The sequence below is a fragment of the Gracilinanus agilis genome, chromosome 3 (genome assembly GCF_016433145.1).
Source record: "Gracilinanus agilis isolate LMUSP501 chromosome 3, AgileGrace, whole genome shotgun sequence".
Classification (NCBI taxonomy): domain Eukaryota; kingdom Metazoa; phylum Chordata; class Mammalia; order Didelphimorphia; family Didelphidae; genus Gracilinanus; species Gracilinanus agilis.
This window is the reverse complement of record NC_058132.1, coordinates 251,360,089-251,375,066: the sequence shown is the minus strand read 5'-3', so window position 1 is coordinate 251,375,066 and position 14,978 is coordinate 251,360,089. Positions and strand designations below refer to the sequence as shown.

The 14,978-nt window shown below is 38.8% G+C and overlaps 1 protein-coding gene across 1 annotated transcript in view; it reads left to right on the top strand.

Moving 5' to 3' along the window:
• Positions 1-2,943: 2,943 nt before the first annotated feature.
• DCAF17 (DDB1 and CUL4 associated factor 17) overlaps positions 2,944-14,978 on the top strand; it is a 30,795-nt gene continuing 18,760 nt past the window's right edge. Inside the window, 6 exon segments of the mRNA XM_044666511.1 lie at positions 2,944-3,026; positions 3,548-3,773; positions 5,038-5,141; positions 6,309-6,399; positions 10,262-10,398; positions 11,846-11,924. Coding sequence (XP_044522446.1) covers positions 2,944-3,026; positions 3,548-3,773; positions 5,038-5,141; positions 6,309-6,399; positions 10,262-10,398; positions 11,846-11,924 — 720 coding nt within the window.

The following is a 14,978-nucleotide window of genomic DNA, read 5'->3' as shown; positions in this document are numbered from 1 at the left end:
ATATTTCATGACAGTAGCAAACCTTATTATCAGTCAGAATGTTCTCCCTCCTAGACTTCACCTCCAACTTTCTCTGTGTGATTACAACTACCACCTAATTATCCTACTAAATATGCTCTTTCAACCTTAAGTGCCTACTATGTGTCAGGAGAGTGTGCTAAGTGCTAGGGATACAAAAGTTAAACGTATAGATCCTTGAGGAATTTATAACATAACCAGGAAAGATAACACTGAGAAAGAGAGAGAGAGAGAGAGAGAGAGAGAGAGAGAGAGAGAGAGAGAGAGAGAGAGAAAGACACACTATATGTAAAATAAGATAAAGGGGAAGGGAAGGCAATAACACATTAGCGAATCAGGAAAAATTTCATTTAGAAGATGAAACTTGAGTTAAACCTGATTGGAAAATGGGGATTCTAAGAAGCAGAAATGAGATGGGAACATGTTCCAAATATGAGGGACAATCAATGTAAAAACAAGGAGACGAGATGGAGTATCTTGTATGAGGAAGTGTAAAGACAGTCTCAAGTACAGGATTACAGATTTGGAACAAAAAGGAACCTCAGAGGACATCTAGACAAATTCTCTGTTTTACAGATGAGGCAATCAAGTCTGAAGGAGACTTAACTAATATACAAGCAGTAAAGAATAAAAGCGGGAATTTGAACCCTGGTCCTCTGACTCAAAAGTCAATACTTTTTTTTACTGTTACTATACTACCTCCCTTGGCCTTAGTACCAAGTGAATGAAAGGAAGTAAGGTAAAGAAAGGTTGGAAAGGTAGTGAAGAGCTTTAAATGTCTCAATTCAAGAGGTAATAGAGAACTTAAGGAGTTTAGGGAGTACTGGAGTGACAGTCAGTCAATAAACAGTTATTAAATGGCTAAGTGCCAGGTTACTGTGCTAAGTGCTAATCAGAATGTGTTTGAGTTAAATCACAAACTTCTACCCCTCTCTATTCTCCTAGGCTATCTCATTAACCTACTTATGACTGCTGTCTTCCTACTACTATGCCCTGGCCCTGAGAGGGGGTAGTATGATGCAAGGGAAGAAAGCTTGATTTGGAGTGAGAGGACCTGAGTTTGAAAGCTCTGTCACTTTCTGTCATAAGACCAAGGGCAAGTCAAGTTACCCCTCCCCCCCATCTCAGTTTCCTCATCTATTAAATTAAGAGTTTGGACTAGATAACCTCTAAGTCCCTGACTCTCTGGCCCTCCTTAGGTTGGACTAGTTCTAGTCTGTTCTCCCATTATTAACTAAGAACAATCACTTTGTTCTTATTTAATTACTAGCTCATAGAGGTTGGTAGTACAAGGAGTATCACCATCCCATTTTACAGATATAGTAATCAAGGCTCAGAGATTAAATGACTTGCCTACTTATGAAAGTCAAACAACTATTAAGTGGAGGAGGCAGAACTGGAACCCAGTACTTCTTGACTCCAAACATATTGAATATTCTTACTACTCTATGCTCCTTCCCCATTCCCTAGACCTTCTGCTATTTTGCCTTGAATATCTTCAACTCTGGGTATACTTTCTCTGATTCCAAGCTCTGCTAGGGAAAATCTGATTACTATGCTAACTAGACCCACCAAGATTTAATGCAATCTAACCTCAGCTCTGAGCTCAATGATGTGCAACAATCCTTAATTCCTTTAATAAAGGTTGTTCCAACCCTTTTCTCCTTATTCCTACCCCTTTACTTTCAACAGATAACGTTTACCTCATAAAATTGCTCAGGATTTTTATTCACTTTTTTCTCCTTCCCTTCAGTCTTAAGTGGGAGAGCTAGTAGTAGAGGCTAAAGTACCACTTTAGCTTTTAAATCTACTCCCTTTTGTTGCCTATAGTACCTTATCCCATCTCACACCTTATTCTTACTCTCTACTGGTTTTCTTTTCTACCCTAACTCATTATCAAGTTTCCCTATTCTCTCCTCAGTCTTCCCTCTCCCTCAAGAAAAGTGATTCTATCCTTTTTTCTCTTAAAGCATTTGATTTACATTTCTCTTTTTATTGTGCGTCCAGTTCTTTGTTTCATATCTTTCTATACCTCATGTGTCATAATGTAGAGGAAAGAGCATTGACCAGAAAGGAGGTGATTAGAATTTGAATCTCAATCCTGCCTCTTACTACCTTATGTGGCCTTGGGCAAATAATTTAAGATATAGCTCAAGTTCCCTCCAAATATTTAATGTCCTCTCTCCCAAACTACCTAGTATTTAATAACTTAGTATGTACTTGTTTTTATTCACTTTATATTGATGCTGTAGATGTTTCTATGTGTAGTTGTTATTCCCACTAGAAAGCAAGTTCCCTTAGAGTAGGGACTGTTTTCATTTCCCAGAGCCCAGAATGGCTTTCTGCACTTAGTAGGAGCTTAATAAAACTTTCATTAGTTTATACACCCATTGCCCAGTAAAGCACAGTGGACACACAATAGGCTGTTTAATAAATAGTGAATACTGAATATTGATGAGGAAGCTGGTTTTAAGGGTGGAGTGGGGCGTGGATGAAAGTGAAGGGGCCCAGGGAGGAGTAACATACCTTTAATGAGCCGCTCGATTTTCTGGTTTAGACAAGACCCTCCCTTCTTGCATAAGAAGGAGCTTGGACGCCGGAACACAGCGCCCCTCTCGGTCCCTGACCCAGGATGTGAGCAAGGACTCACAGTAGGGATGCAGAGAGAGCTGTATTAGCAGGGACCAAAGGTCTGCAAAAGGGAATGCAAAGCATCTCCCGTACACAGCCCTTGACCAATTCCTCTCTTCCTCGTCTAGCTGTCCAGACACGAATCCTGCCTTCCCCAATGGAGAATCTACTTAACCTGGGCCCGCTGGTCCCAAGCCTAGCCTGACCAGGTTGTAAGGACCACGTGGTTCTACACGAGGGCGGGAACAACTCCACCCCAATCCACCTAGCCCCGCCCTCCGCGCACAGAGCCTGATGGGAATGATAGTCCGGAAGCATGTTCCATGACTGTCGGAAACTACATTTCCCGGGGAGCTAGCGGCACTCGGAGGCCGAAGGTGGAGAGGCGGCCTCTTTTTGTTCCCCTCCGGGTGCCTTGGAAGGGAGGGGGAGGGGAGGCACACTGCTTGAACTGAGTCTTGGAGCATCCTCTACTACCTCTGCCGGAGACCGGGTGGGCCTCCAGGCCTCCAGGAAGTGGGTCTATTTTCTTTCCCCTCTTTGCGTCCGCCTAGAAGGCCTGCTGCAGTGTAGGCCCCCCGGTCCAGCTCTGGGTCACCTACCCCGGGGTTCTGAACCTCAGTGCCAAGCACGGATTATCCCAATCGCTCTCCAGCCAAAGTTCCCTTCGGTCCTACTCTCCCTCGCGCCGCCCTCTCCCCGCTGCCCCAGGTCCTCTCCTTCTCGCCCCCCCGCCCCCCGCCCCCCGCCCACCTCCGCGGAGCTTAGAGCCGGGAATTAGAAGGCCGCTCTTTCTCAGGGTTGGGGAAGGGCAGAGCAGGATGGCCCGGGACTACTTGGGCCCGGGCCCTGGCCCGACGAGGTAATGAAGTGGCTCTTTTCTCTGATCACTCGCCAGTCCAGCCTTCGTGCCCGACGCCCGGCCCCAGGGGGACCTCCGCGCGCTTTCCCCGGGCCTGCCACTCCCCCAGATGTGCTCGGATTCGACCTCCGGGCGTCCGCGGGCCCGAGGGAAGCCCAACATATGCAGCCAGCTGAGCAGAAGGGCCCAGGGCTTTTTCTCTAACGATGCAGGGATGGTCCAAAGGACAAACTTGGGGATCCTGAGGAAGCTGGTGTGCCAGGTAACTGCTGTCATTTTTCTTTCATCTTCTCACTCCTCCTCCCTCCACCCCACCCCCGCACCAATATTTAAATTTTTAATTAAATGTTTTTATTTTGAATTTAAATACCAAATAAAATGGACTTTCCATATACGACAACAGAAAAAAGGATTGTACAAAAAACTGCGGGTCTCTCATTACATACATTGCTTTTCTTTTAGAAATACATCATACATTCATCAAGTGATTTTTCAAAGCTCTCTTCCTTTGTGTTTCATACTGACTGCCCTATTCTCTTGAATGTTTCAAGGATCCCCTCTCTTTTTTCCTCTAATTTTTTTTTGCTATCCCCTCCCTCCAAAGGAGGGGGGAAAAAAAGTCCTTGTAACAAATATTCATAGTCAAAACAAATTCCGACCGTAGCTTTATCTGAAAAAAAAGAATCTTCCATTTGAGTCTATCACCTTTCTTCCTGGAGGTGAGTTGAATGCTTCATTTCCAGGCCTCAGGAATAGGGGTGGATCTTTGCACGGATCGGAATATTTACTCTGCGGAGATCAGCTAAAGAAAGATCTCCCCAACCCCACCCCCCACCTCCTGGAAGAGGTGATAGGTTTTGCTTGGAGTTGCGTGGGTGGAGTTGGAGGAGGAAGCAAATTGGGTTGTTTTAAATGTGGTTTCCCTAGATGAGCAGTTGTTAAGGAAGACATAAAGAGAGGGAGGGGCACTGAAGGGTCTTCAAATGAGGAGATTGATTAATGCACACTAATACAGATCAAAAATAATTAAAAATCAAGCAAAGTGCCCACAAGATCTTTCTTTTCCCTCCTGTTGGGAAACGCAGACTCCCACTTCTACCAGAACTTAGGCAAGTCTCCAGCCTTACCCTCCCCATCTACTATGGCTGAAAAAGCAGACAAAAAAGTAAGGCAGAAGCTTTACTATTGGTTACTGAACTGCCTGTTTTATTTCTTAGTATCTAGTCACTGTTCCTTTTTTGTTATTTTAATTTTTTAAATGCTTTTTCTCTAAAAGCCTTGCTAACTAATTTTAATATCCACAATAGTCATGCAACCACATTTCAATGTAAAAGTATTAGTAGAGAATGATTTGCAAGTTGCCAGGTCAGTTTTGAAATTTTACTTAATTAAAGTTTTCACTTTACTTAAGAGAGCATCCATTTTGCATTTGGCTAGCTAACTTTAAGTTGGTTCCCTGTCACTTGGAGAGAATATGACCAAACTGTTGACCAAATTGTAAATACAGCATCCATTTTATCTTTCAGAAAAGCACTAAATTCAAGAATGTTTGGACAACTCATTCTAAATCACCAATTGCCTATGAGAGAGGAAGAATATATTTTGACAATTACCGGTGCTGTGTCAGCAGGTGATTTTTTTGTGAAAATTCACATTTATTACACCTCTTTGCTCATACTGATTCTAAATTTCCCCAGAATTTCTAGAGAAACACCATCTTGTGCTTGGTGAGGTAGCAATATGAAACAAATGGGGGCGGGGTAAAGAATTCAAGGTAAAGTCTTAGTGGCAAAACAATTTTTGAATGTTTGGAATCTCAAATTTTTTGTTGTTCTGTTTCAGCTCTCTAAATTCTAAATTAAAGCAGCAAATTCTCTTATCATGTAGGTTGACTACAGGATAGAAAACAATTCAAGAGTTTGGATGGCCTGGATTCCAGTTCTGTTTGAGGCAAATATAGAGTGCCTCCTGGCAAGATTTAAGATTTTATTCTAGAACAGTTTAGTTCCAGAATAGTTTCCAGGCAAACACTGAATGGCATTTCCTCTCCCACAATTTCCTCTAACAATGAAATCAGAAGTCCTGAATAAAAAAATAAATGAAATAACATTTTTTAGAATGCTGATGGTGTTTCACATCACATAATAGACTAACAATAGCCAGTAACCAAAGTGATTAGGGTTAGTTTTGAAAACATTTCATTCATTATTATGAATGGATGGTACTGATTTGGGCTCTCTTGCTAGAAGGTTGTGATAACCAAAATTTTTCATTAGAAACACTTCTTATTTGCAATCCTGTGCTACTCTGCTCAGTCTTAGAGTTGATGGACTGACAAAAATGAATCAAGTAGGCATCTGGTTGTCCAATAAGATAGTGTCCTAGAGAAAGTTCTCCTGAAGAATAACAAGAGCTCAGATTTACATTGCACTTGAAAGTTTCCAAGCTCTTTTCATATCTTATCTAATGTTCATAACAACCTTGTGATGAAGGAACTTTTCAGTCCCATTTTACAGCTAAAGGAGAGGCTCAGAATTAGGGACCTGAACATCCCACTACTAGTATATTTCCCCTATTTAAATGGTACTTATTTTTAAATTGGAATTATTCAGGGAAAATTTCTTGGGAGGAAAAAGAAAATCTTTTGATTCATTCTGTGTGGCTTGAGGTCAAGGTGGCACTTCATGAAAATGAAGAACTATAAAAAGGGTAATTCAGTAACCAGTTAGAATGGATAAAACCACCTATCAACTGTAGAATTTCTTAAGAGTGATCATTTGTTATCATTTTTCCTCAGTGTTGCAGCAGAGCCAAGAAAGCGTTATGAGATGCCAAAGTGTTCTAAATCAGAAAAAATAGAGGACGCTTTATTGTGGGAGTGCCCTGTGGTAAGACTTGTCTTCCCAGAATCTGCTAGTAAATGTAAAAAAAATTGTTTCATTCTAGAAAGACAGTTTGTTATTGATATGGGGCAAAAAGGCAGTTATCACAAAGTGTTAGAAGTAGGAGAGAAATTTGAGATGATTTATGATTAGAGAAACTCAGTAGGGGATTATCTTCTGAAAATCCAAGGAATTCAAGAAGTAATTATTTCTTTTGATTGCCTTGTGTGGTCATCACAAAACAATAAACATTAGGAAATTCCCATAGTTTGATAATTTATTTTAAATTATTTGCATAATTTAATAATTTGATTTCATAGTTTGATACTAATAATTAATTAAAATGAATAATTTCATTTTTAATCAGTATTTGTAACAAAATTCATTTTTGTATTCAAAACTTTTGAGGACTAGCAAATGACAAAAATTTCAAAGATGGAGATTTTAATATCAAACTTCCTTTATTATACATTTTTTTAAAATTAAATTATTATTGTATCTACTGTCCTAACAGCATGAATACACAGTATTTGTTTATTGGGAAAATCATATTACACAGCTATTTGAATGTTATGATATTTCAGATGAATATATAATATGAATCTATGTCCTTTATCAAGAGAAAAGGTAAAATAAAATAATTTTTTCCAGTAGATAGCTCAGTCTGGAAACTTTTTTCTATTACTCCATTAATAATATTTATAGTTTTGTTTTTATTTTTTAAATGTAGCTTTGCTCAAAACAACATGGATGGGGGGCAGCTGGGTAGCTCAGTGGATTGAGAGTCAGGCCTAGAGATGGGAGGTCCTGGGTTCATATTTGGCCTCAGACAGTTCCCAGCTATGTGACCCTGGGCAAGTCACTTGACCCCCCATTGCCCACCCTTACTACTCTTCCACCAAGGAACCAGTGCAGAGAGGTTAAGGATTTAAAAAAAAAAACACAAAAAAACCCCATGGATATAGATTAATAAAATGTTAGCACTGGAAGAAGGGATCTTCAATATCATCTAGTCCAACCTCCCTTTCATTTATTAGCCTTGATATCATAGGCAAATTAGAGGAGCATGAAAAAATTTACTTGTTTGATTTATGGAAAAGAGAAGGATTTACAACCAAATAAGAGTTAGAGATCATCATAGGAAATAAAATGAATAATTTTAATCACATTAAATTTAAAAGGTTTTGCACAAAAAAACCCACATACAGCCAATTAGAATTAAATCAGGAAACTAGGGGGGAAATTTTGCTCTAAGTTTCTCTGATAAAACCTTATATCTCAAATATATAAAGAAATATGAGTCATTATCCAATTAATAAATGATCAAAGGGTATAAACAGGCAGTTTTCAGAAGAACTCAAAACTGTAATCATATAATGCTATAAATCACTATTGATTAGAGAAATGCAAATTAAAACTACTCTGAGATACAACCTCATACTTATCAGATTGGCTAATCTGGCAGAAAAGGAAAATGACAAATGTTGGAGAGGATATGGAAAAATTGGGACCTTGATGAATACTGTTCATGAAGTTGTGAACTGAGTTAACCATCCTGGAGTACAATGGAACTATGATCAAAAGGGCAATAAATTAATATCAGCAATACCACTGGTAGATGTGTATCTCAGAGATATCAAAGAAAAAGGAAAAGGACCTATTTGTACAAAAGTATTTATAATAGCTCTTTTTGTGGTGATAAATTATGAAGATGCCCATGTGTAGTGGTATATGATTGTAATGGAATAATATTGTGCTATAAGAAATGATGAGCAGGATGATTTCAGAAAATTCTGGGAAGACCTACATGAACTGATGCCGAATGAAATAAGCAAAAGGAGGAGAACACTTTACAATCCAACAGCACTATTATAAGATAATCAAATATGCATGATTTAGCTATTCCCATCAATACAGTGATCCAAGACAATTCCGAAGGACCTATAATGAAAAATGCTATTTACCTCCAGAGAGAATTGTTGAAGTCTGAATGAAGATTAAAGCATAATTTTTCACTCTATTTTTCTTCTTTTTTTTTGTTGTGGTTTTTTTTTTTTGCAACATGGCTAAAATGGAAATATATTTTACATGATTTCACATGCATAATTGATATCACATTTCTTCCCTTTTCAATGAGTGGGAGAAGGGTGGGAAATAATGTGGAACTTAAAAAAAATTTTTAATGAATGGTAAAAAATATATAATAAATCTATTTTTAGAAAAAAGCCTAGGAAACTGGGTTCCAGAGAAGTGACTTGACTAAGATCACTCAGCTAGCAGCAGATTATAGAATTAGACCTCAAACCTAGGCCCTCTGGGTCTTTTCACTCTAAAGCCAGTATTTTTTGCATTCTTAACATCCAAAGGTACAAAGTATGAGAGCAAACCTAAACTCTAACCATAAGAATGGCTTGGTTTGTTTCATTTTGCCAAGAAATAATTTACACTGTATCAGAATGAAAGCCAAATAAAGCTCTTTTCTGCTAAAGTTCTTTTTTAATGGTTACAAGGCCACCTCTTCAGTATTTAATTGCATTTTTTGACAATACCAGGACAAACCACTAGTGAAATAAAGGGCAGTCATGCATAAGTGGAAGATGTTATTGCCTAGTTCCTAACTTTGCCTCTGTGCAATTTTCCTCCCTTTATTTGAAATTAAAGAACATTTTTCTTGGAAAAATATCTAGAAGTGTATTGTCAATCAGCAAGCATTTATTAAACACCTTCTATGTGTCAAGCAACTATACTAAGCAATGGAGATTCAAAGACAAAAAAAAAAAAAAAGAAACATTCTGTTGATAATATTCTACTTTTAAAGCTTTTTACTGTCTAGGAATGTTATTTGTACTTAGACTTGAGGAGTGAATCAGGTAGGGGTAGGAAAAATTGCCAGTATAGTTGTATATATAGCTTAAAATGAATTGGTACCTAGGCATTATTTAAAGTATAGAGTGATAACCTCAATATAGAATAGATAAACAAGAAGGGCTTGGATTATTTTGGTTTTGTGTTTTTTTTTAACTTTTCCTGACATCTGGAAGAAGGGTGAAAGGGGGATTTAACATACCTATATGCAATATATTTATTTACTAATTTAGTTATTTAACAACCATTTATGAAGAGATGACTATGTCTGCTTCCTTTTCACTGCAAAGCCTTTCTTCTCAGCCTAAGGAAACACTGGCTAGATCCGAAATTTCCCATTTCCCTTAATCTTTCCAATCATGTTCTTATCTGATAAACCCAATGCAGGCTCCCTCCCCCTTCACTCCTTCTTGTTGCATTAGACTTCCACCTTGTGGCAGCTACCCAATGAGATTAGGGGCTACTTCCAGATGGCACAGCAACTAAACTATTGGATGGAGTAATTTATTAAGAGTAAAAGGACCCTGCACCACTATGAATGTCCACCTCTCCTTCCCCTTTTGCTTTTTAGTCCCAGATAGCATTTTGTTAAAGATTGAGACTAGAATAGAACCAAGAGTGAACAGCAAAGCAGTTAGTATAATTTGTTTCTTAGGCATATAACAAGAGTTTTGAAGTAAAAGAAGTCATATAAAGCAAGACAGAAGAAGTAGGATAAATTCTTCCATGTGGCACTTAATTGCCAAATTTCAGACATATTTCTATGACAGATCTATTTTTAGGAGTTATTAATGAATGCAACCTTATATACACACAACCTTAGCTCTCTTCCATCCTAATGAATAGGACTGGTATACTTGAGCATTTAATGTTCCTCTCTCCCAGGCTGCATCTTGGTTTGAATTTTTCCTTATGCGTTTGGCTGTTTTCTTTGGCTGCTAGGCCATCTCCCTTGTTCATGGCTAAATTCAGACTTTTCACACCTCACTTATTTTTTGTCTAGGGGGACATACTGCCCAATCCATCAGATTACAGATCGTCCCTCATAGCACTCACTGCTCATAACTGGCTACTTCGTATATCTGCAAATAATGGAGAAGTACTAGAGAAAGTTTATCTTGCTTCTTATTGCAAATTCAGGTATGAAACTGTGAAGTCACTTTTAAGGCCAAGTTTTTTATTAGCAAGTACTCTATACTTATTTTCCAGGACTTATGATTTACAATGTATTGAGCTCTCCTTTTGATATGTTTCCCACACATAACTGGCATTTGAGTACTTATAACACCAGCCCCCTGTTTACCTGGCCTGTCTCTTAAATAAACTTTACATCTTAGACTGTAGAACAAAATTTAAGCCAGTCTTAAAAAAAATTTATCACCAAATTTCAGGCTATTTCTTCTAAGGACTATTTTGTTCTAAAAGTTTGATTTGTTCATTCAGTCAATAAATATTCATCTAGTTCCTTTTATGCCTTGAATTCTTGAATGGCAGCCTGGATAAATTATTGGACTTGGAGTCATGAAGTCCTGGGTTCAAATCCAGTCACCACTGTGACTTTGGACAAGTCCTTTCGCCACTTTGAGCCAATTTTCTCATCTGTAAAATGAGAGAGTTGGCTCAGTGGTCCCTAAAGGTCCTTACAACCCAAATTCTATGGTCCTATGCATAAGGCATTGTGACAGAGCCTATGGAGGATTAAAAAAAACAAATAAGAAGAAACTACCCCCCCGCACTTATTGATCTCATAGTCTAGTAGGATAATCAATGTGTGTTTGCCAGTGATCATAGTAAAAGGTAGAATGTGAAAGTGAAATAAGAGAGGTACAGAATGTCAAGCTAGTTCAGAGGAGGGAGGGATTACTTCTGACTGAGGTAGTCCAGGATGATGCTCACAACTGCTTATCACCATCAACTAAGCAAATTCGATACATTTTGAAATGGATGTGCATTTGAATGCTGAAATAGAACATCACTTGTTTACTTAGGATTTTTATAAGATTTCCATTTTAAAAGTCTATGCTTGCTTTTCTTCATCTTAATTATTACCAATTAATTTTTGATACTGGCAGATCAAACACAACATTTTAAAGTACCAAGCCTTGGAAATTATTAAGAAGAGACATTTACACTTTAAGACGCTATTTTGCACATTCTAACAGAACTTTTCAGTGATTTACAAATATTAATAAAATATTTTGTTTTAGAAAAGGGAGAAAACATTGATTAAGCACCTACTATGAGCCAGATATTTCATTTGAGAGGCATCTAGTTAGCATAGTGAATAGAGCACCAGGCCTGGAGTCAGGAGAATCTGGATTCAAATCTGACCTCAGACATTTCCTAGTTGTGTGACCCTCGGCAAGTCATTTAACCCAGTTGGCTGCCCTTGCCCTTCTGTCTTAGACTTGTTACTTAGAAAGTAAGGATTTTCAAAAATATATCTCTCTCATTTGATCCTCCCAACAGCCCACTCTTAGTTAAATAGCATTGCCTTGTAAAAGGATGTATCCATCATCTTTGAATAAAAATATACCAAAAGATGATCCCAAATTAATAAGCCTCTTTTTTTTTTTCTTTCAAAAAGATATTTGAACTGGGACACTCCCCAAGAGGTCATTGTTGTCAAATCTGCTCAGAGCAAAGCCACAGCTCTTGCCCGCCAGGTAAATATGGACTTTTAGCATTTTGGTTGATTAAAAAAGTCAGATCTGTAAGGTTTTGTCTACAGAGGCCTATAGAAGAAATGTTACTACAAAACAAGTAACTGGTTTTATTTTTCCATATTATATATAATGGGTTTTTTCTAGTCTCCAAATGATGACTCGTTTCTCTCTGGGGAGCTCTGTCTCATTCTGATTCTATACCATTTTCTTGCCATCTCAGCATTTACTCTGTGTCAAGCATATTTCTAAGTGCTAAGGACACCAAGAAAGGCTAAAACACAGCCCCTGACCTCAAGGGGTTCACATTCAAATCAGGGAGATCAAAAATGGAGATGTCCAAATGATAGAGTAAAAATGAGAGGAAATCTTAGAAGGAAAGGCAGTAGCAGTTGGGGAAAGACTTTCAGAAGGTAGGATTTGAACTGAGCATTAAAAGAAATCGAGGAGAGTCAGGAGGAGGGGTGAGGAGGGAGAACATTCTAGGACAGCCAGTAGAGAGTCATGGAGAAGGGAGATGGAGCATTCTTTCAGAGGAAGAGCAAAAAGGCCAGTGTCACTGGATCATAAGAGTATTTGAATGGGAGGCAAGTGTAAGAAGATGAAAAGGTCAGGAGGGATGTGAAGGCCTTTAAATAGCAATTACAGGATTTAATATTTTATCTTAGGGGATATCACTGAAGTTTATTGATATCACTGAAGTTTATTGAGGAGGATGGTGATATTGGAAGACAGTGATACACTCAACAGTGATAGGTTGAGAAGAGAGGTGAGTTTGGGGGTGGGAAGGCTTGAATTCTGCTTTGGATATTTGAGTTTGAAGTGCCTATAAGAATTCAGTTCAGAATGTCTAAGAGGCACTTGGAGATTGGAACCCAGGAAAAAGATTAGAGCTGCATAGACATAATAACTGAATTCATGGGAGCTGATGAGATCAATAAGTGAGATGTTATTGAGGATAAATATAAATGAATTCATCACAGAGTTTTGGAGGGATGTTTATGGTTAGCATGTGTGACCTGAATGAAGATCCAGCAAAGAAGACTGAGAAGTGGTCATATAGGTCAGAGAAAGACCAGGAGTGAGTAGTGTCACAAAAAACTTAGGAGAGAGAGAAGGGTGTACTGGAGAAGAACATGATTAGCAAGTGTCAAAGGCTACAGAGATATCAAAAAGGATGAGTAATGAGAAAAGGCCATTCTATTTGGCCAGTAAATAACATTGGTAATATTTGAAAAAGTAGTTTCTGTTGATGTCAGAAGCTATATTTCAGAGTGTAAAAGGGAAGGAGGGGAAGTGGAGGCACCCAAGGTAGAGGACTTTCTCAGAGAGGAGCCACTAAGGGGAGGAGAGGCTTCAGAGTTACCTAGCAGGACTAGTAGGATCAAATGCAGGATTTTAAGGATGAGGGAGACAATGGCACATTTGTAGTAGCATCATGGAAGGAACCAGTAGGAAGGGAGAAATTGAAGGATGTCAAAAGGAACAATCTTTTGGAAGATAGGATGCAATTGAGAACATTTTGGGAAGCTCGAAATTGGATGAAAAAGGTTTAGAATAGTTGCCGTGGTGAGTGGGAGAGGGAATTGTCTGTGAAATATATAAAAAGAATGTCCTACAGCAATGAGGACCCTGTTGAGATTATGTATAAATTTGTAGCAGACCCAGTCATCACGTTTTCACAGCTTTCTACATCTCCATTCAGCAGCACATGAATAGGAGTGAAGATGGGAGTATTCCAAAGGTTAGAGCCTGACAAGGCATGATGGGCAATAGAACAAGGAGGCAAGGGACTCAAGTCAGAGGATAGCCTGGAAATTGGAACCTGGAACCAAGGAGCTGAGGTAGGGAAGGGAAGAGAGTTTAGCTATTGTATGCATGATGGCCTGAGAAGGAAATGAGGGTGTCAATCTAGGCTGTTATTAAACAGCATTTTATTTTTTTCTGTGAACGTAAAACTTGTTTTCCATGCTTATTATTGCTTCACCCACTCTCTACCCTCATTGGCCCCCAGTTTCCTGATCCCAATAATATCTAAGAAAATTACCTCTTCCCCTAACAGCCCAGCAATAACCCTAGTTCCAGCTTTGATCACCTCCAGCTTGAATTTTCCAGTCTCCCTGGCTACAACATGTAGTCCCTCCTTTTATAATGATAGTAATAGAGTTCTTTAAGGCACTTTAATAATAATTTATCCTCCCAACAACTCAGAGGTAGGTGCTACTACTATCCCCATTTTACATGTGAGGAAACTGAGTCAGGCAGAGTCACACAGCTAATAAGTATCTGAGGCAGGAATTGAAATCATTAACTCCACTCCAGTAAATGAGCCTCTACCTAACTTTGCATAGTGCCTTACATATAAAATAAAGTGCTTGAAATCTCTTCTCTTTTGCCACCTCTTAAAATCTGTCAGTTTTTCACTGTTACCTTCCATGTCAGGTCTGTGTATCTTACTCTTGACTTTACAGCCTTCATGCACTAAACACTGCTTTCATTTCTTCTCATTTCTTTCTCCCCCCTTTCATTTAACTTGCCAATAGACCATGTTCTCTGCTTTCTTCTACTTCTCAATCTCTTTTACTGGCTTTTTGTCCAACTCATGCTCACTAAATGTAGACATGCCTCAAAGTTTTATCCTGTGCCCTCTTCTCATTCTATTCAAATCCCATCCTCTCTCATGAGCACAGTTATCTCTTTGTAGATGACACCCACATCTATATATCTAATCCTGGTCTCCTGAATACTTGTCTCCTATCACCAACTGCCTTTTGGACTTCACCAATTAAAATGCTACAGGGATATCAAACTTAAAATATCCAAAACTGAACCTTTTCCAGCATCCTTTACATATGTTACCTTCTCTCCACCCTTGTGGCCCCCACCTCATGCAGGGCCTCCTACCTCACACCTGGACTATTGTGATGGCCTTCTGGTTGGCCAGCCTGCCTCAAGTCTTTTCCCTACTACAACCCATCCTCCACTTAGCTGCTCCAAAGGAGCAGATCTAACTATGTTACTCCTGCATGCAATAAACTCCAGGGCTCCCTATTATTT